The following is a 23233-nucleotide window of genomic DNA, read 5'->3' on the forward strand; positions in this document are numbered from 1 at the left end:
TGATGGCTGCTCTGGTGATTCTGTTGCTAAATTCAGAACAGAGTGTAATTCATTCTTTTAATGGTGGAGGAGCAAGTCCATGCAGAGACTTAAAAATCAGAACTCCATATAAATAATGTGTAAAACTTAACAAAATGTATTTTGTAAGAATTTCACAATGGTGAAATCCCATTGGTTTTTTGTCTACTTTTTAGGCTTTGTTTATAGAGTGGATTGGCTGAACAACAGATTTCCCTGTTTGTGACCAGATGTTCACCCGACTGGACTAAGCTGTGAACACCTGCTACCAGTTCAGCAGTTTGTGCTTTCTTGAGCCTTGTACAAAATGTACCCCTCCTATCACCAAAGCCACATTACAATCCCTGAGTAATTCATATTCATGACTGATTTCAAAGACTCTTTCAGCACTATACACACCAATACGCTAAGGTAACTTATCAATAGCTTCAAATGGGGACAGATATAGATATTATTAGGTTAGATTAGTTTGCTATTTTGAGTTATAGTTCCTATACTCCGAGGTCTGTGGTTACTTTTTAATGTGTTTTGTAGTTGAAGCTTATTCTAGTTTTTCAAACCAAAACATTCTCTATCATTAGAAAGCAGTGTTAAAATAAAGTATGAGTGCAAGTTGAACAAACATGACCTTGCGATACAAACAAACACAAACACGATTAGAAAAAATCTTGCACAAAGTTTATTCCGTTTTAACATCAGAATCAAACTGTGTTAAATGTGCTTTGGGAGAAGGCTGGTGGATTGCAGACTCCATGCCGGGGAGACTGGCTCTCCTCCGAGCCGCAGTTTCGATCTTCTGCACCAGCTCCACGTCCCAGGGGTGGGTGACGAAACTAACCACGCTGCCCGGGGACTTGCTCCCCATGCGGCCCACCCGCCCAGCCCGGTGGAGGTAGTCTGTGTGAGAAGGAGGAAAGTCATAGTTGATCACCGTCTTCACCCTCTGTGTATCCAGCCCCCTGGATGCGATGTCTGTGCAGACTAAAACGTCAACCAGGCCCTTCTGAAAAGTATTAAAAATGCCTGCCCTCATTACAGCGGGCATCTGTCCTTGCAACCGTGCGTGCTTCACACCGTGGTCGTCCAGGAGGTACCCAAGCCAATTGACTGTGGAGGCACTGTTGCAGAAGACAAGCACACCTGCACCATCCCTGTCTGCAGCTGCTGGGGTTCGTATGATCTGCAGCAGCTCCACCAGCTTGTCAGCTCCTCTCACCTTCAGGAAGGCCTGCTTCACGTGTGGCATGAGGTGGTGCAGCCTCTTACTTTTCACTGTCACGATGCTCCCCAAATCGGTGACTTGCTTTAGCAGTTCTCCAACGCCTCCAGGGAAGGTGGCGCCAATCACAACCAGCTGGGCTTTCCTGCCCAGGCCAACGGTTTCCGACGGGTCTGATGCCACCTGCGTTTGGAGCAGGATGCTTTCCACCAGCTCTGCAAAGCTTTCGTCAAACAAGGTGTCCGCCTCGTCCATGACAAAGCAGCTCAGGTCGCTCAAATCAACGTAGTTCCTCCGGAGTGCTTTCCACAAGGCGCCAGGGGTGGCGATCAAAATGTCCGGGGCACCGCCGGAGAACGCCAGCTTGACGTTGCCAATCCCCCTGCCCCCCCCAACGTTTCTCACCACCAGTCCTGAAGGTGCGCCCAAAGACTTGGCGACGGCTTTGACCTGGTCGGCAAGCTCCCTGGACGGTACAAGCACAACACTCTGGGGTGCCTGGCTGTTTGATTCCCTTTCGTAGCGGTTGAGACTCAGCTTGTGGATAAGGGGCAGCAAGTAGCACAACGTTTTTCCGCTCCCGGTTTCAGCAGCACACAGGACATTCTTTCCTTTCAACAGCTTGGGTATGGTCTGCAGCTGGACTGTGGTCGGGTAAACAATACCCATAGCCTGCAATGCTTCTGTTAATTCCTGGCAGAGCCCCAAGGATTTAAAAGTTACAGCTTTTTCGACCCCCTTCTCTTCTCCTTCCTTGCCTCCTGATACTGTGACGAAAGGGAGGTCCTTCTGAGTGCTGTTGATGGTGAAAAAGTCCCCAAATGATTTATTGTGCTTCCATCCTTCAGAAGCAAGGTGCGGTCGATCGAATTTCCCCAGAGTGTAACTCGCAGGTTGGTTCAGTTTGGAATGTTTGCTAACAATAAGCAGTTTCCCGGCTTTGGTGGTGCTGACTTTCTCCAGCCTTTTGCCTTTAATCTGTTTGACGTTGTCAATGCGCGCCTGCATCTGTCGTGGTATCCTTATAACCGTTTCCTGCTTGCCATCACCAGCGCTGGTCACTCCTCGTTTGGTAGCAAAAAACCTGCAGCCCGCTGTGCTTGCTGTGTGACTTCTCAGTAGTTTTAAAGCGGACATCAAATTTAGTACACACTTTCTAGCACCCGAACAAAACATCTTAAAACCGGGCACAGATGTACAGTTAACTTAAAGCAGAATTAATATCGGTGTCACACTGATTTCCATATGCGTGATGGGACGGTAACTAGACGCAATACAAAGCTATAAGTGCGTTTATTTTATATATAAAATTCCGTTCTGTTTATAAAAATCTGTAACTCACTGTGTGTTTCTGTCCCCATCACGTCTCAAATGGTCTTCAAAAAAACATCTCGAGTACCTATTTTAGGACAGCAAGGCTGTCAAGTAGAAGATTGATTATTTAGGGTCGCTTCAAATTTTTATCATAACAAAGTCCGAGTCTGCTTTGTTTTTTTTGTGAATGAAACTTGTCTCACATGTGCATCTTTCACTGTTGTCAGATAACCTTGTCGATGGGCGATGACGTTAATTCAGTGTGTCGCCAGGAAAAAAACGTCAATTCGAGCACACGTGTTTCTCCAGCTGGTTGGTTGGAGTTGCTGTGGAATTAAATTTATAAAAGTAGTTCTTAAAGGGAGGTGAGACCCCTTCTATTAAGCAATTCAGAAATGATTCAGCTGTACAGGCTTTGTTGATATCGTAGTAATGTTAAATGTGAGTGTCATTTCAGCGCGAGTGTCCATTTCGCTTTGCGGTTTAATGTAATCATAGAGTAACTGACAGGCTACTGTGTTTAGTTATATTAATACAGTCCAGTGTTATATTTAACCTAGCAGACATGTTTACACTGCAGTTCATTTGCAATGAATGACCACAAGCCAGACTTAAGATATTTTTTTACTATAAGGTCTGGTTATATTCGTGTACACTCTTTATATTGCAGGTGACAACCAACAGTAGCAAGTAGCATCTTCTGCTTGTTACACAGGGTATACAGTATTTAAAAATTTAACTTGGTCCAATTCATTATTGTTATTTATTTAATAAAACCTACCGCCGTGCATTCTGCTACCTGTAGTTCACCAAAAAGTTTCTCTTTTTTTCTCAGTTTTTTTTCCATGTAGGAACTAATTGATATCAAAATGCAGCAGTACAGGAGGGTCGTCAACGGTACCGTATCGTTACAAAAAAATGAAGACCTCCAGCCGTGAGCATGTCTAGCTAAAAAAATCCAGTATCTTCACCAATGCAAGCCATAAGCAAACTCCTTTTATTGCCAAGTAACAGCATTTAGATTGTTCTCTGTTGCTGGGACATCGATATATATTAACAGATTTATAGAGGGCATTAATAAGTGGTCTGGTTTGCTGGTTTCATACAGTACCAGTTACCTTTTCTGAGCTGTGCAGGAATATGAAGACTGCCTCTGTCCTTTCCCTATCGTTCTGCTCATAGAGGTGCTTGAGACGGTTTCGTAGTTTCGTAATGTTCCGTACCTGTGAAAGAGAAAAGGATCATGTGGTCTTCCACATGGTAAGGACTGGACATTAGGATAAATACCATGAGGAGGGATCGGGGATATATTTTATGATATAAAAAATCGAGAGAGAGAGAGAAAAATTAAAAAAACAAACACCTACAGCTCTATATCCAAGGAGGTTCAGGATCCAACGGGATACTCAGCAATCACTAGAACTACTTAATAAAGAAGAAAAGTAACTGATAAATTGATAAATTTAATAGCTACAACGTTTCGGCTTCTGCCTTCAGCTAGAATGGTAGAAATAGCTAGACAGCCTGATGTTGTTTAAGTTTATATATACTGTGTGTGTATGTGTGTGTGTATATATATATATATATATATATATATATATATATATATATATATATATAGTGTGTGTGTATGTATATATATATATATGCTGATTGTGTCATTCTTGGTCCTTAAGGTCCACAAATGGCCTTAATTTATTCACTCTGTTTTTAAAAGCATCACCTTGGTGTCAGAATACCAGTTGCCATGGTGTCAGAAACCGTGGCAACTGACTCCTTTTGAACCTTTTAAGAGCAGCTTGTTTGGCCTGTTTAGATCTATGTAGAGCGTGGCCTCCCTTGCAAGCAGCGCCAGCGTGCTGAGCAGCTCATACAGTGCTGTACATCCAACTGAAATGGGAACTGAATGCAGCAGCTGGGATTGCTGCTGCCCAGATTCTTCATTTCTCAAAACTGTAAATGTGTTTTGCTGGGGATTTTCAGATGGAGGCAAAACCAATACTGTAGGTTCAGATGGTGCAATTAAAAACACAAAACAAACATTAGGTTTGCAAATGCCAGTGGGATTGGCGGTTGCATTGTTGCATTCACTGTGTGTTGTATTTGAATTCTTTGCTAGCGAGGTTTGTGGGCTACAGTTCTGCTGACTGTGCTGCTCGTGGCTTTGTACCCCTGTGTGTGCCTCGATGTGTTTAAGATCACAGTGATCTCTGCTGTTCTGTTTCTTGCAGGCCACTGCTGACCCAGAGAGAGCCTTGGTAGTTGTAAAGCGTGTGTGAGTATGACATCCTTCTTTCATAAAGGCATTGCTGTTACATTAAAACCTACACACTACACCGGCTGCTGGTCAAGTACCGGGAAAGGGTTAAATAGACTAAAGGTAATGTAGCGGAGTTAATCAATACAATACAATTGCTGTTATATAGCGCTCTTCATGCAGAGCACTTTCCAATGAAAACTCTTCTTTTTATTTTTCCAAAAATACATAACCTACAGTCCTGTACTTGTCTGGACGCTTATTGTTGTCCGTCAATTTTCTCACTCTCTCGCTCCAGACTGACATTCCCTACCTAGGGATGGTAGTGAAATACAACTCTTTCCACTGGCTTATACAATATGTTGTAGCAGAATATAGCTGATTCTTTATTAAAAACGTACGTGTGTGTGTTGGCACTATGCTGCTGTCAAGTGCCTTTTGGATTTAAAAAGCTGAGGATTTTGCTCACGGTTTTCATGTGAAACAGTGTATCTCTTATTATTTGTATAAATATTTATTTAGATAAATATGAAACATGGGAGAAGTACCAGACCATGAAGCATATTTCTACTTAAGGGTATAAGTAGATAAGGGTGACTCTATAAACACACATCCAGTCATTGTCTCATTGTCAGCGTTTTCCAGCAGATAACCCCTCCATCTGGTGCAGGAGAGCAGTAAGTGGATATTTGTATGCATTAGTCATCAAATTAGGCTTTTTCTTCTTTAAATTGTAAACAGGAGCAAGTCTTATTTTCTGTAGACAGTAGATCAACAGTTGTGTGTTGTGCAGTATCTGTCTGTCAGTCTGGCTATGCAAAACGAGGCAGAGAAAGTGAAAGGCTAGATTATGAATGCGGGATTCAGTAGAGCTTTACATGGATAGGGATTCAATTAAGAAATACAGAGCTGCTTTGTGACCTCTACTGCAGCATTCCCGTAGCGCTATTCAATCAAACATCCAGACATGCCCAGGCACAAACTCATGGTAACATTCAGTGTCCCTTGGTTTACCATAGAATTAGGGAATAACTTGAATGCCACCTTTTTGGATTTAATCCTGAATTCAATCATGATGGCGCTGCCAATGCTCTTACTATTCAATTGTTATGGATAAGCCGTACTCCAGGACTTCTTGTTCTTCTGGTGTATTTATCGTAAGATTAAAACAAGACTTGAAATGTTTTTTTGAAACAGTAATGTCTGCGTTTTGCAATGAAGAAGTATTCCGAAGCCAACATTAGTTTCCTGCGCAGACACATGACAGAAACATCCGTGCGGCTCCAGCTGTGCCCGGCTGATTTAATTTCACAGCAATCTCTGTAATTGGACACTTCTGTCATAGAACCCTTATTAAATGTTAAGCCACTGTCCAGCATTTGTGATTAATTAGAGTGAAATTGATACTGCACCAGATTCATGCCATTTAAAGGGTTCTTGTGTTTCCTGTAGGGTGGCATGGGAGCGGCACTGTTATCAGACCCCGACAGGATTGAGAGGGTAAGAACCTGCGCTGCTGTTCTGTTCAGTATTTCAGGTGCCTTCCTACAGTTTTATTAACATGCTGCCTTTTGTTTTTAAAAAGAAATTACGGAACCTGAATGGCAAAAGACTTCTTTCAAAGCGTTCCTGTCGAATCAAATTTTGCATTCCTTTTCTAGAATGTTGGGCCGCTGTTTTTTGTTCTTTTTTGAGAAGCCTGCGTCCCGTGATAGACTTTGCTTTTGGGAGGAATTTCTTTTTTTTTTTTTTTTTAATTCTGTTAGTCCAATTTTATTCATAAGTCTTTTTAAAAATGTTATGTGCTTTACATAAAAATCACTTTTGTTTATTATTATTATTATTATTATTATTATTATTATTATTATTATTATTATTATTATTTCAACACCATGACCTGAAGCACCCCATGTATTATCTAACCCACAATTCACTGGACCAAATAAACTGTCAGGATCGCCCCGGTACTTTCAAATACTAATGAACCAGCTGAGTGATTTCTGTATACCATGCGTCCCTGTTTGTCCTTTTTAATTTTTTAAGTGTTTTGTGCACACAAAAAGACAAAGAAGATGATACTGGAACCTTCAAATGGAAATCTGCTGTTTGTGACTGAAAGGGTTCTGTTTAAATCTCTGAGATGCATTATCAGATGTTTGAACCAGGTGACCCTGCCTTTTAAACTGCAGAATGGCTACAAAAACACAGCTAACACCAAACCTGGCCACTCAGTCATTGCTGCCTTCAAGCTGTGCAACGGAGGTCACTTGCATGTCCCCCCCTAACTGTGCTTGATTTGCACTTATGGAGTTGTATTTGTAAGTGATAGAGTCTGTTAAGCGAGAGGAGAGAAGGTGGGGGTGCACGTAGCTGGCACCCCTGGGGAAAGCACTTGAGATCAGGGGATTGCTGGGAGCCTGCAGCCATGAGCACTAAGAAATGAGGTTCAGCTTTTTTATTCCCAGCACCATAGGGAACCAAAGTGATGAACCTACTCTGTGTTCTAATTTCCATCAGTACAGATCTGAAGCACAGGGCGTCTCTCGGGAGTCTTTCAAAGTGGATGTTTGTTTGCATTCCCCTAAGGTACAGTGCTTTGACATGCAGGGACACAAGCTCCCTTACCTCTTGGAACCGTCCTAGAAGCCAAAACGGTTGCATTTCCGCTGCTGCTGAAAAATAATGTCTTTAATCTGCAGTCTGCTATAGTTTAACAAGCAAGGCTGTGTTTGTGTTATACTGATTTTACAGGAAACAGCCTACAGCTATCATATTTCTCACTGTTGGCTCTTTGGAAATACATATGGGTTAGGATCACAATTGCAAACCCTCACCCTTTGCTGAAAGGGTCAGTAAACCAATTCATGAACTAGATGGGCAAAAAAAATATAATAATAATAATTGAAAGTAAGTAGATAACTGTATTCTGTAATTAATACAATTGCATCTCTTCTCCAACCTTGTGTGTAAACATGTGAGTCACTTACTGTTTCTGTAAATATCTCTTGTAAAACAATCATTTTGCTTTAACTGGTAGAGGAGAAAAGCATAGCACTCAGCAAGAGGGTCGGATTGATTGAGCACAAATGGTTGAAGCAACATGTGGTTATTTTCAAACTTGCGTGTGTGAATCACACACTGCACGAGGTAATGACTTTCCCGTAAGACAAACAGAACTAATTTGCCCTATTTCCCAGAAATCACTGCTCTACAAAAACACAAACATTTTTTTTTTCCTAAACCAATGGAACAAACAAATGAATATCTACCACATTTCCAGTCCACATTTCTCATTTCATAAAGGTAACTGCGTCATGGCTTTGCGTGTAGCCCTGTGCAATATGTCACTATGAGGCTGGGGTTTCACAGAGGTAACTGCGTCATGGCTTTGCGTGTAGCCCTGTGCAATACCTCACTATGAGGCTGGGATTTCACAGAGGTAACTGTGTCATGGCTTTGCGAGTAGCCCTGTGCAATACATCACTATGAGGCTTGGATTTCACAGAGGTAACTGCGTCATGGCTTTGCGAGTAGCCCTGTGCAATACATCACTATGAGGCTTTGATTTCACAGAGGTAACTGCGTCATGGCTTTGCGTGTAGCCATGTGCAATACATCACTATGAGGCTGGGATTTCTGAGTGTGGCTGCAGGTTAAGGCGAGGCAAAATTTGGGGAAATGACGCCTGCGTTTCTGTCCTGTTTTTGTCGTTTGCGTCTTTGAACTTTGCGAGTCGTGATATGGAAACTCTACCTTCACTTTATTGTGTTTTCCCCTCTTGTTTCTTCAGTTCTCACCCCTGTATATTACATACATTAAAACCTCACACTTAACTCTGCAAAACAAGGCCCTCATGCTGAACAGCCCACAGCCCCAGCTGGATAATGATTAGTTTCCACCTGGAGAAATAAAATTACCTTTATAATTAATAAAAGATTAGATCATCTTTGCTTTGTGAGTTAGTTTGGTTGTTTTTGCCTTAATCGTATTTCTTTAACAACGGGCTGTAAATGACTTCTTTCAGCATGAACTCCCTCTGCACTCTCTTTAGCTGCCTCTTGGCAGAATAGACCGGAAGTTTGGGTTCCTCACTCCAGTACTGGGCTCCTCTGTGAGCTTACTCTGCTGTTGGTATTGCAGACTAACCCCTGAGTTCCTATGGTCCCTGCCAGGTTCAATTACCTGCTTTCCCCGACCACTCGTGATCGGACCGTTGAAAGAGGTTTTTATAAGCAGGTGGTCTGCCATGGAGATATTGCACTAGAACTGCCTGAAGCCTCCCATAAAGGGTCCTCTTTGGACTATCCTTGCAATCCAGTTGACAGGTATTGGAGAGATATGATTTGCACCAAATGGCTTTGTAAATAGAACTGAGCCTTGTTTTTGTAGCTTTATACACAAAACATTGTATTCAGTTCATGGTGTTCTGTTTACTTTCTGCTTTGATTTAAAAAAAAAACATAATAACCTGATGCTAGGGTGATAGAAATGATACTTCACTGTTAAGGATTGAATGCGCAGGCTTTCATTAAAGAAGAAAAAAAAAAACTGCTGCTAGATAACAAGATCTTTATCTAATCGCTAGAACCAGGGTCAGGTTCCATTAACAGCAAGCTGCAAATGAAGATTGCTGAATTCTGTAGCCTCTGGTCTGAGAGAGGGGCCCAGGACTGAAGGCAGGCAGGGGGTGTTCAGGTCAGGATATTGAGTTCTTTCGAAATCTACCTGGCCTTGCACTGCCTTTTGAGTTTGCCTGCAGTATGCTAAAAAAAATAAAAAAATTAAATTACTTTTAAATCTGCTTAAAGTGTGCATGTCTCAATTTGATGGATTAATGCACTGAATGATAGTGGACAGAAGGCTTTTAATGATGAGCAGAGCCTGCTTGCTTTCCCCCTGGAGAGAGTCCAGTGTTTCATCATTACACAGTGAAATTGAGCTTCAGAAACCTATACAGGAAAGAACACGGGTCCGATAATGAGCAGATTGTCCCCGACTCGGTGCTGAAGAGCTTTCAGGGGACCCACAGGCTCAATAATGAGGTCTTGTTATCCAGGTGGATTGTCACACTTCTGTAATGGTTGTGGTAATGGTGTTCTGGAATGTGACAGACTGTTATCCATTAACACATTCCAAACATTGTTCAATCATTATGAGCGTGCATGCAAGCAGAGCTTTAAACATTCTTTTTTTTCTTAACCTTTGTACAGTGTTGGAGTATCACAAATCCCATTGTTATTTTTTTTATTGTCTATTGTTTTTGGAGTTCTGTTGCTTTCTTATTATGCATACAGTATACATCTGCTTTGATGTATTGGTTTCCAGTTTGATAACCACATCTATGATTCTTTGAGTCAATTACAAAAAAAAAACGTTACCCATAGACATTAATTATGTGATAAAACCACCGATTTCAGCACCTTATATCTCAGAAGCAATTTGAGATGTAGACTTCATATTTGCAGGACTGTATGAACACCTCGAGCGATGGGATAACCTTGATCTGTGACTCTTTGACAAGCATATTCTTGAATTCACATCCTGCTGTGCCGAGGGGGTACTTTTTCCATGAGTGAAGCCTGCGAAGAAGCTTTAATGATGTGCCTCGTTAATTGAATTACCTGAATGCGTTCAGCTGTGACCTCTCAGCATGTTCTTACTATTGTGCTCCACTGCGGTGTTTCTGGCACTGTATATGCTTTTTCCCATGTTCGATGGTTATCTATTCAGTTACTGGATGGTCGGTAAGCCTGCATTGCTTGAAGAGTCTTTCCATACGTGACCCAGAAGTAATTTTTTTGTGGTCTCAAACACAAAACAGCAGCACCTTCTCCGTTCAATTCTTTAATGAGAGGAACAACTGAAATCTGGAGGTTTGGATACAAGACACAGACATTCATGATCTTAGTTCTTCTCTTTTACTGTCTGTGATCTACTGTAGTTTTGTATTACTCCAAAGTTGCCCTGCTTTGATTTGATAACAGTCACAGCACTGGAGGGTGTGCATTCACCCGTGACTGCACAGTGATTGTGTGCAGACGGGCTCTTCTGGGTTAATCGCCTGTTGTACAATGAAAGGCTCAGTAGGATTCAGATTGTTTTCCCTTTACAACCATCGGTCTGTAAAAAGTCATTTTCATGTGTGGTGCATGTGGACCTCCTTTGCTACCATCAGCAAAGCCCCCGACAGTGTTTTCTTTTTTCTAAACTGTCAAAGATTGTGCCATTTTAATAATTTTGTACAGGCTGCTGTGCACGATTGCTCTGGCACATAAAGCAAAAATGATTTTTCAATCCTCAGTTACATTAATAAGAAATATGGTTAACAGTATGGACAAGGGTTCAGATGGAGTGAGTCTTGGATTAAAATGTTATTTCCTGTAGCATTAAATAGTCATTCATAGTAAATGACACACTTGTTTGTTATATAACGTTTATCCAAGGCAAGGGTGTCTTTGATTGAAGCAATCTCTGTTCTTCTTCAGCACATTATTGCTTTTTTGTCCCCCTCTTAGATTCTGAGAACCCTTGTCAAAGGAGTTTCAAAGCCAGTAACCTGTAAAATTCGAATCCTGCCTTCGGTAAGTGCATTTCAGATTTCATTCTCAATTTCAGTCTTTCAGGGTGATGACTCTCCAGGGAACGGCAGTTAGTTAGCACAGAAAAATGACCTGATTTGAAGGGAAAAAAGGAAATGTTTTTATTCAGCCTTTGCTTTGTCAAGCGGCCTGTGTTTAATGCCAGCCTGTGCCAGTACTCTCGGATTTTGAAAATCTACCCCTACGTTGTGAGTGTTTTTATATTAAAGGTTTAAAGTTTGCTTGGGTAACTCCTGAGCTGTAGCTAACTCATGAATAGCATCTGAGCCCACGGAAGTGCATTTTATTAAATCATCTAAAGTCCCAGGGAGTTGGCACCACAATGCCTCTCTTCAAGTCCTGGCTCACATTCATAAAGCGTTAGTGAGCCACCAAACACTGGAGACTGCAATCATCTTTTGCTTTCTGAATAAGACCCCAGAGCGTAACAGATTAACAAACTTCTACGAATTACATATTGCTTCGGTTGACATTTTGTCGGCCGCAAGATTAATGTTTTTCAAATAAAAGCATCCGACACAAAGACCTGCTCCCATAAGGTGCCTGCATGTGGCGGTTCTGCATTAACAAAGGGCTGCTGTGCTGAATTTCAGATGTATGTAACCTCAATTCAAACCCAGGGAAATGAATGAGGCGCAGCGACCCCGCAGGTGACTCTCAGTGCAGTGATTGAATGCAGGCGGTCAATTAGTGACCTCTGTGGGACACGGCTACCGGCCGGGTTCAACAACAGGAACTCGGTATGAGATGGCCGACCACTCCGTCCAGCGAGCTCCAGCTGATAATCAATCCAAACTTCAGACAGGTGGTGATGATCGAACACCTCTCCACAGTACAAGCATGTCATCATTTCAAACAGACTGCTCCTAAATCCAGTGAGGGTGTTAACTGTATGCCTAACAGAGGTACAGTAATCAGTATTTCAATGCATTGACGAGTGGGGGCATTTCCTGCAGTCCGCTCAATCTCAGTGCTGATTTCAAGGGTTAATGAACTTCACAGTTACACTATGAAGAAACACACATGAAGATCTCGCGTCAGAATTACTTACCAAGAATACCGACTCATTATGGGTGAAATAATTGTAACATCTTAGTAAATCAGAAGTATTTGAAGCCGTAAGTGTGCAGTTAGCAACACCAAAATATTAATCTTTGCATTCAGATCTATCCTATTCGGAACATCATATTATATTACGTCATATATTACTTTATTTATTCATTTATGTATTTATTATCTTTCAGCTTGATACTATAAGACTTGTCCAGCGGGTTGAACGGACTGGAGTGGCAGCGATTGCAGTTCATGGAAGGTGAGCTGAGAGGCTGCATGCTTTATTAGTATACTTTATCTAAACACAGCATTCTCCTCACAACATGGACCATTGCAGACGGGGGTGCACGTTGCTGAATCGATACACATTCTCCTCACAACATGGACCGTTGCAGACGGGGGTGCACGTTGCTGAATCGATACACATTCTCCTCACAACATGGACCGTTGCAGACGGGGGTGCACGTTGCTGAATCGATACACAGCATTCTCCTCACAACATGGACCGTTGCAGACGGGGGTGCACGTTGCTGAATCGATACACAGCATTCTCCTCACAACATGGACCGTTGCAGACGGGGGTGCACGTTGCTGAATCGATACACAGCATTCTCCTCACAACATGGACCGTTGCAGACGGTGGTGCACGTTGCTGAATCGATACACATTCTCCTCACAACATGGACCGTTGCAGACGGGGGTGCACGTTGCTGAATCGATACACATTCTCCTCACAACATGGACCGTTGCAGACGGGGGTGCACGTTGCTGAATCGATACACATTCTCCTCACAACATGGACCGTTGCAGACGGGGGTGCACGTTGCTGAATCGATACACATTCTCCTCACAACATGGACCGTTGCAGACGGGGGTGCACGTTGCTGAATCGATACACATTCTCCTCACAACATGGACCGTTGCAGACGGGGGTGCACGTTGCTGAATCGATACACATTCTCCTCACAACATGGACCGTTGCAGACGGGGGTGCACGTTGCTGAATCGATACACATTCTCCTCACAACATGGACCGTTGCAGACGGGGGTGCACGTTGCTGAATCGATACACATTCTCCTCACAACATGGACCGTTGCAGACGGGGGTGCACGTTGCTGAATCGATCTCGTATTCTGGTACCATGTGTTCTAAGTACTGATGTTGCTTATTTCCACACAGGCGAAAGGAGGAGAGACCCCAGCATCCTGTCCACTGTGATGTCATTAAAGCGGTTGCTGAGGCAGTTTCCATTACTGTTATAGCAAAGTAAGTTGAATATGTAATACGGCACCCGCACTTTGATAAATGCTATACCCATGCCCTTCCTGGTTTGGAAGGCCGCTCCTATACACTGATCAGAAAAGAAAGCCATGCAGTGAAATGGGTTCATCTGCAGTTGCATTTGAATTCCCAGCGCACCGTAGGCTGTAAATCAATGCATTGAGGTGTCAGAAGAATTGTATGCTGTTGCTGCTTTTGCCTTTCAAGACAGAGGTGAGGATCTGCCTTCACAAAGTTAACACCATTTAATGGAGCTGTTTAAATAGGACACCGGGATCAATTTCGTTCCCCTCAGTCTTAATCAATAAAAGCACTCCGTGCTTCATAGAAACAACCAAATAGAGATTTATTTTTCTAAGTTTGTTGTAGTTTTACAGATACAGTTTTTATTAACATATACTTTTGTAGCATAAACGTAAAAATAAATAAATAATTTCACTAAAAGTTAAGGTGGTGCTGGACAGTCTTGGGAAAGGCTGGCAATCACAACTTTGAAGGCAAGGCTCAGTCACAACATCCTGTTACTGTGTGTGTTACAATGTGTGTGTGTGTGTGTGTTGTGGAGCTTTGGTAAGCAGAGAGCACTGATGGGTGCTGCATTCTGTTCTCAGCGGGGGATCTCAAGACTGCATTAAAGTGCATTCAGATATCGAAGCCTTCCGAGCCGCTACGGGCGCGTCCTCGGTGATGCTGGCTCGAGCGGCCATGTGGAACCCCTCCATCTTCAGGAGAGACGGCCCCCTGCCTCTGGAGCAGGTCATCGGAGAATACATCCGATACATGAGTCTCTCGCAGTGCTGTTCCTCTGCATGCTGCCGGAGCAATGGCACAATGAAAGAAGTGTGGCGTCTTGTGTGATTGCAGGTTGTCCGCTACGAATCACACCTTCAACACCAAGTACTGCCTCTGCCAGAGGCTGAGGGAGAAGCTGGAATCGCCACCGGGCAAGAAGCTGCACTCTGCACAGTCCCACAGAGAAATCTGGTAAGGGGGTTATTCATTTCTATGAACCTGCATTTTCAAGGATGCCCTGCTAAATACTGTATTTAAAGAACTCGGCTGACAGCTGATAAACACACTTTGTCAGTTTAACTGATTTTCAGCAGGTCTGGGCTTAAAACACAAGAACAGCAATCGCTAGAAGCCGCTAGCCAGTGTAGAATAAAACTTGCTCATGGACCCACTACCAATTGAGTTATAAAGGAGGGAAGTGTGACTGTTATACCTTCAATTTAGGGTTGCGTTAAATCCTGCACAGAAAGACTTGCTTCGTGATGTTTCAGTTATTTGGTGCTATGAAGCTGCTGTTGCTGACTATTGAAAGGAAAGAATAATGCTGCAACCTAGTGGCGAATCTGCAGAAGTACACGTGTGTGTGTGTGCTTATCTGAAGTGAATTGCATACAAAGAGCTCATAACAAAAATAAGATGAATATATACTGTATGTATATATATATATATATATATATATATATATATATATATAATATATATATATATATATATATGCTATATGTAGCTGGAGTACAGAAACAACTGTAAGATCTCCAAACTGAAGACCAACTCTTTCTCTGCATTAACCTCACTATGGCTGAGATGCCTGATGCTGTTTCCATCACCTATTCAACCTTGTTTGGGCAACCCTATATAAATACATTGAAATCAGTATAATGCTAATTGAGCTGTGTCCTTCTAAAAGACGAGCGAGTGCCAGTGATCTTTCTTCCGTTGTCCCCAGCGAGGCCTTTGATTCAGTAGTGTACTACAAGGAAACCACCGCCATGCTGGAGGCTCGGTCGGCAGCCGAAGCCAGGAGGCACCACACAGACGACCAGTTCGAGGATACAGATGTGACCACAATGACAGTCCGCTTTGACAGGCAAGTCCAAGAAACTTCTGTACTTCAGTTTAAATTGTGCTGTGCTTTCACATTCATGTTGCCCGAAAGCAGCTTCACTAGACACACTCCAAGACCAGAGGAGAGGGAGAGAGAGAGGGAGGGAGGGAGGGAGGGAGGGAGGGCACACTTGCTGTGTAAAAGCATGCTGTACTCAAAGCAAATTTGCCATTTTCTGGGTTTGTTTCAGACGAGACTACCCTCCTCAAATCACACCCAAAATGTTTTTACTGGAGTGGAGCCAGAGTGAGCAGCTCCCGCAGCCTGTCTATGAAACTATGAGTAGATTTGACCTGAGAAAGGATCGGCTGACTGCAAATTCTGTTTATTTTATTATCAAATACAAAGACCTCTGGACAGATTTTTTCGTTCCACGGTAACAGCTGCAAACAAGAAATACAGATCCACAACCTGGTGAGTGCAAACTGATTTATTTATTTTTGTATTGCGGAAAAAAGGTGGATAGATAGTATCCTATAACCTGGGGTGGGGACAACACTCCTATTGCATAGCAGTTTTACCCATTCCAGGTTTTATTACAAGCTTGATTAGCCACAGCCTATAGGTAACAAGCTCAGGTGTGCCTTATTGAACTCATAGTAAAACCAGGAACGGATCAAACTGCTAGTCACTCCTGTGTCTCGTTCATCTTGTGTTTTCAGGGATAAATCGAAGAAGCTGGCTGAGCAAACCGCAGCTGTAGTCGGTCTCAGGACCCTGGGGCTTCCAGAGGGGAGGATGGGCGAGGAGGAGAGCAACCTAGTGAAGAAGCGCAAGAGAGAGGAAAAAACAGTGCAGCGGATCTGCTGAGAGTGCAGAAGAGTCTGGGCATGCCCCGATAGGAGACTGCCTGGCTCTCTACAGTATATACAGTACAGAGGGGACTGCCTGGATCAGCCTGGACTCTACAGTGTATCGACAGAGGGCACTGCTTCCTGGATGAGTTAACTCACACTTTTAATGTTGAGGGTTTTATCTGCAGTCTGCAGAATATATAATTTATTTGTAGTATTATTGTTTAAAACTCTGCAGGCGGTGGTCTGAGGAAGTCCACTTACTGACTGTATTGCATTATTAAATGTTGACACTAGGTGGCAGTTTAGTTCCAAACAGCAATGCAAACCAACAGCAGGGTATTCCCATAGGAAAGCCACACACACACACACACACACACACACACACACACACACACACACACACACACACACACAGCCTACTCCTCCATCAATGTGGTTCCCTCATCTCAGCAGGCATGCATGAGCCTCATATCTATAGTAGATCACAGCCTAATATTCATATTACAGTATCTGTGTCTTCTAAAAGATAAGTGTGTTTCCCGGCTATCTGATTTGCATAACCAAATCAGGACATGCCAGTCCACACATGCATCAAATTCTGTGCGGTACCCCCAAGCATGACACGCCTTCTGTGAGCCGTTCACAATGAGTTTTAACATCACAGTCTGGTTCACAGGTAACCATCATTAGTTTTTTTCTTTCTAAGATTTACTGCATACACAGTAGTGGGAAAGCAGAATTAAAATGCCATACATTCCATTGTTGTGCATCTTAAACATTTGCCTACTTCACTTAGTTTCTTGAATTATACTTTTCATTATAGTGCACCGCAATGAAGAAAATAGGGGGGAAAAGCAGTACAAATGATGCAAAAAGCTTCTAAACAGAATCAGAAAACAAAGTTGTTTAAAATGTGACAGTGATTGCTTCCTCTATTGGTCTTGGTCAGCTCTATCTTGTGGCTAATTAGACTTGGATATTCTTGGATAGACACTGTCCTTGCTAAGTGGCTTCACAGTTCAGTCAGTTGATTAAACATGTGAATAGTTTGTTGAAACCCAAATATGTTAAGAATGATGATTCAACCGTCACTGTGGGATCACAGTCATAAAAACGAATGTACATTTCGTATTGTTTGCTTTTTCAATAATTTCATTTCCAGCAGTTGTCACCATGTGTCTTGCTCTGTTTGCATTGAGAGCGCAAGTTGCCTCTTGTTTTGTGGTATTTGTGTTTTTTACTCACCAGAGCTCCTCAAAGCTAACAAACTAGCCTGTTTGAAATTGAATTAAACCCTATGTTGCATACCTCAAAACTAAAACAGCAAGCTTGATCAAGCGTGATCGACCCCCCACCCCCATCCAGGAGAAAGATACAATGAGAGGATTAGCATGAAAAGTATCTGAGCATATCTGACTGTCAAAACTGGCTCTGAAATAACAGAAATCTGTCTCGAAAACTTCATTAAAAAAATACAATCTTTAATTTTTAATCAATTATTGTTTTTTGCATGGCACTTAAAAAAAAAAAATGTTTCCAATAACTAAATTGGTGTTATGAATTATGGAATCCCTAATACTTCAATGTAAAATAATTTAGGACTCCTAACACACACATATACTGCACAGTAAAATCCATTGCTCTCCATATTAGAATATTATAGTAGATTTTTTTTTTTTAATAGAACCTGATAAAGCCAAATGTGTTCTATATAGAATGTCTGCAGGTAACCTTACTATATATATATATATATATATATATATATATATATATATATATATATATATATATATATATATATATATATATATTATTTATTTAATGAAATATATTTTATTATTATAGTAAATTCAATTCTAACATAACCACATCTTTTCATTCTTTTTTCCCCCCTCACTGACGAGAACTAATTATCTTAAACCACATCTTCACACTCCTACACCATTAGCGGATACCGTGCTCTTTATCTTGTGCTTGTAAAGGTCATCAAACGAGATCAGGAACAAAGGTATTGAATGTAAACAAAATAAGAGTGTCGAAGATGCTGTTGCCGCTATATTAGAATAAAGAATAAAACGTTCAGTACTATGTGGAAGTCCCACAGTCTGGAAATGTCCTGGTTTTTATTATTCTTTAAGCATTGCTGTGAAGATAAGCTCTCAGAACAAGGCTCAAGGCAGCATTCTATTTTGGGGTGTTTTTGACAGAATGTGTTATAAACAATGCATTCTTTTTAGTAACTCCCCCCCCCCTCCTTCCTGTAAGTGTGTATTAGCAACTTGCTATGTTTTATCAAGTTTGTAACAAAAATAAATGGCAGCAAGTTTCTAAAATCCTACAAATCTCTTTCCATTTAAACAGTAATAATAATCCTGTAGGCACAAGAGACCTATCAGTTCTGGATGGACTGGCTAGATACAAGGGCTCAGACACTTAGGGCCATATTTTCAAAGCATTTCCTCCGTTCTTTAATTAACTAAAAAAAATCATGTTACACAATGAAAATCAAAACAACTTGAAAGGGCTTAAGAGGACTTTAAATACTGCACTCCATTGTTTGATTCTATTTTGTTTTAATTAAGCTGTTTTTACCTCTTTTTTCAATACAGTATGGCCTATACTTTCATATGCCACAAATGTAATTTGATTATTATTATTATTATTATTATTTTTATTTCTTAGCAGACGCCCTTATCCAGGGTGACTTACAGTCATAAACAAAAATACATTTCAAGAATCACAGTACAAGTATTATCCATCCGAACGAAGTCACTGAAACTAAAAGGAAGTTGCTATGGTTTCTGAATGTGTTGTGATACTCTTCCAATGTGTTACAGCAAAAAAACAGCAATGAATGATACAGGGACAGTTGTAAATGTTTTTGTACAGGTTCTGTCAGTGTGTCATTATGAATGCATGGTTCAGACAAGCAGGGTTTGGATAAGCAAGAGTCTACTTGTACCAATGATAGTCTGTTGCAGAAATATTGTATCTTGGTTTATCTGATTAGGCAGCAAAGCCCTTGCAGTGGTGTGCTATGCGTTAACAGAAGAATAAGGATAAAAGCTTGGTCTCATTTGTGTACCGTCGCAGGAAGGCGTGGTGCAATCTACCCCAAAACCAGGACGAGCCAAGAACAACAATGACAGCTGGGAACCGCAGTTACTGCACACCTTGCTGCATTCAAGTCTCCAGCTCTGCCAAATAGCACCCCGAATCCCAAACAGAGAGTCGAGATTTATAATCGTAATGCTTCCTGCAGAACCCTCTCATGACTGAACCCTAAAAGCTCAGCAAAGATGGTCCTTGGGTTGTTTCATTTCTTTGCAGCTTAGAGCTAGCCTGCTAGGCCTATACACCAGGTGGAGGGGTGCTGGCTTCACTCACATTAAAATCAATAAACGATGGCATGTTCAGCAAACCCAACACCAGGTTAGGGATGCAGCCCGTGGCATCACTGGTTTTATTTGCTGGATGTAGAGTGTAACATATCCAGCAGGTGGATATGATTTAGGTGTATATGTTAATAATATATGTGTTACTGTAACAATCTGCTCAGTCATCAAATCCTTCAAAAAGACGTGCTTGCAGAAGTGCATGAAAAGAACCCTTGTATCAGCAGTATAGTCTGCAATAAAACGAGCAGTGCTGAAGGATTTACAAATACCTGTCAAACTATGATCACAAATAAACCAGAATAATGTAATCTTGCATGATAAAAAAAAAAAAAAAAGTTAAACCTTAATCTTGCTATTCAAACGTTTCTGAACAGGAAATGAATGCGCATGTAGGCGTATGTGGCACCGCCTGGCTGCACAGACTGCACCCCCAGTTTGTATATTCTGAGTGTAATATATTATCTTGTTGCAACACAGCATTTAGCGATAAGGACTTTGCTAAATTTGCAATTTCACTTATGCTGTATTAAATTAGGTGCAGAAAGGAAATCTCAATATTTGCCGGTATTCTGATCGAAGCCTGTAATCTGGTCCTATTTTTTAAAGGAAATAAATTCATACTAATGTTATAAAACAGGAACTAACAACTTGTGAGTGTCTGTAGCTACATTTGTTTGGTTAACAGGGTTTTTGTTTCCCATTTAAAAGAAGAGCAAATTAGTGACTGGACCAAACACTTTGTAATATATAAAGTATTTACTATAGTCAGCAATTTACTCCTTTATACATACATATATATAGTAATCACATGGATTTTTGGAGTGAATTACAGAATGGAGTTAACAGCTTATTCATACAAGTTGGTGCTGTTTTATCAATTTGTTTTTTGCAATTGTGGGGGCCTATTTAATATTTTAATAACGTGCTATGTCTTAGCAAAATCGAGTTACTGAAATTATTGTAAAATGTTTTTCTATTTTACTCAGTCACTAAAGAAATAGACAGTTGCAATAATATTTATTTAAGAATACAGAAGGTAACACACACAATGACACAAGAACCACATCCTTAACTGTATGGGAACGACGCCTTCTGTTCAGTACAGTTTATCTAATTTCTTCCCATCTCCAATCTAAGCCAGTCAGCTGATGAAACATCTCACGGACAACAATCTGCTTGAATCTCTACAGTCTGGTTTCCAGCTGCATCACAGTACTGAAACTGCACTGCTCCGTTCTGTGAATGACCTCCTGCTCAATGCTGATGCTGCTGCTCCCTCTGTGCTTGTCCTCCTTGACCTAACAGGTAACTTTTGACACCATAGATCATGGTATTCTTCTTGACTGCCTTCAGAAGTATGCTGGGATCTCTGGAACCTGCGTCTCCTGGATGTCTTCATACCTGTCCGGACGCATTCAGTTTGTTTTCTATGTTGGACACAGTGGTGTTGCAAACCCAGTCACTTGTGGTGTCCCTCAAGGACCTGTTGTTGGGCCCCTTCTCTTCAATATCTACATGCTTCCCTTGGGTCACCTCATCCGTCAACACAGTCTCATGTTTCACTCCTATGATGATGACACCCAGCTCTACTTAAAACTCGACCCTGGAAGCCCCTCTGCCATGGTCCGGCCCTCGGCTTGCATTCAAGACATCGAGGCCTGGATGTCTGCCAATTTTTTTCAGCTGAACACTAGCAAATCTGAACTCCTTCTAGCAGGATCTAAAACTCAACTTAAGAATCTAAATATAGCTTCCCTGAACCACGGAAACGGTCTGCTGCTGCCTTCCCCCACAGTATGAAGCCTTGGTGTAGTTCTTGACAGCAACCTCTCCTTTGATGCCCACATCTCCTCCGTGGTCAAATCTTCCTTCTACCATCTTCGAAACATCTCCAAAGTCCATCCTTACCTCTCCTTCCCAGATGTGGAGATGCATTTGTCTCTTCTCGACTCGACTACTACAACTCTATATGGTGGTCTCCCAGCACGCACCATAAACCGACTGTCCAGAATGCCGCTGCCAGAATCCTTACCAGATGTAAAAAATATGATCACATCACCCCCTGTCTTGCCCAGCTGCACTGGCTACCTGTAAAGTTCAGGATTATTTTCAAAACTCCTGCTCACCTACAATGCCCTTCATCACACAGGTCCCGAGTACCTCCTCAACCTGCTGACCCGCTATGTTCCTGCCCGCAAGCTGAGGTCCTCCGACTCTGGCCTGCTTGTTATCCCCAAGCAAAAATGCACCACACTTGGAGAACGCTCGTTTAGCTTCATGGCTCCGACTCTCTGGAACTCTCTCCCAGCTTTGGTGCGTGATGCTCTCACCGTCGCTCACTTTAAATCAGCTCTCAAGACCCACCTGTTCTCTCTTGCTTTCCATGCTCTTTAAGCCTGATATCTGCTATTAGCTGCTGTGTTGCTGCTACTATTTCACGCATTATGCACTTTCCACTGTATTTAATTTATTATACATTTTTTTTACTGTATAGCATGTATTATGCATTTCTCTGTATTTAAAGTATTATCGATTTTCTTGTTGTTACTGCATCTTGTAAAGCACTTTGTGTTGGTGGTCCACTATGAAAGACGCTATATAAAATAAAGATTGATTGATTGATTGAACATTGTTACTGAATAAGATGCATTGTGTTAACCTGTGTACAGAATCCCAAGCGAGCTGAATGTTTCAGTCAATTCATACACCTAGTAACCTGCAGGGGGTGCTCATGCCAGTCTAATTATTAAACTTGCACAATTGGAATTCTAGTTGTATCACATAATTTCCAACAATCTAAAATAGTTTAAAATTCTAATTCTATTTATGGATTGTTTTAAACAAGCATATGTATTGAAGTAATTACAGTAGTGTGCACATTTATTAGGATCAGTTGTTTGCCTTTTTAATGAAAATAATAATACAAAAATTATATATATTTTTTTAAAATCAGGGATAAGCAACAAAGGGACACTAACCCCATGTTTCGAAATCCTGATAGAAATCGAGATTCGAGCAGAATTTCAAAACCCATGTGATTCCTCATCTCTATGGCATTGTGGGGTCACTTTGCAGTAGAATTTGGAACGGTGGGTATCTCAACTTTCGGTCAACTTTTTCTGGTAATTTATGAAGCAACCTGTTGCAGGTGACATTCTGAAGCAGCTTCTACCATTTGAACAGTTCAATCTTGATTTGAGCAACTTAAACAAGGCAGCAGATTCCCTGGTGCTGCAGTATATGAGAGGCTGTCTTCCAATAGGGCAGCTGGGAAGGAATTCCACCTGTAATAGACTACAAAACACTTGCAGGTTTAGAGGTAAGAGATGTTGGGAACAGTTTAAAACAGCTGCAGTATATTCATCTGAATTCCAAGAACGCAGACCAGCCAAGTGACCC

The 23233-nt window shown here is 41.6% G+C and overlaps 2 protein-coding genes across 2 annotated transcripts; one reads left to right on the forward strand and one right to left on the reverse strand.

The window, feature by feature from the left end:
* Window positions 1-681: 681 nt before the first annotated feature.
* Window positions 682-3056, reverse strand: LOC117425328 (probable ATP-dependent RNA helicase DDX28). Its single transcript, XM_034042180.3, has one exon. The coding sequence runs from the start codon at window positions 2411-2413 to the stop codon at window positions 698-700; it is 1716 nt and encodes a 571-aa protein (XP_033898071.3). The 5' UTR covers window positions 2414-3056; the 3' UTR covers window positions 682-697.
* On the forward strand, window positions 2490-18193 carry LOC117425329 (tRNA-dihydrouridine(20) synthase [NAD(P)+]-like). Its single transcript, XM_058994100.1, has 11 exons — window positions 2490-2497; window positions 4799-4826; window positions 6261-6308; window positions 11324-11389; window positions 12652-12719; window positions 13641-13727; window positions 14354-14536; window positions 14607-14726; window positions 15481-15621; window positions 15830-16053; window positions 16302-18193. Exons 1-10 carry the CDS (start codon window positions 2490-2492, stop codon window positions 16017-16019), a joined length of 939 nt encoding a protein of 312 aa, XP_058850083.1. The 3' UTR covers window positions 16020-16053; window positions 16302-18193.
* Window positions 18194-23233: the final 5040 nt, after the last annotated feature.

This window comes from Acipenser ruthenus, chromosome 20 (genome assembly GCF_902713425.1).
Source record: "Acipenser ruthenus chromosome 20, fAciRut3.2 maternal haplotype, whole genome shotgun sequence".
NCBI classification, from domain to species: domain Eukaryota; kingdom Metazoa; phylum Chordata; class Actinopteri; order Acipenseriformes; family Acipenseridae; genus Acipenser; species Acipenser ruthenus.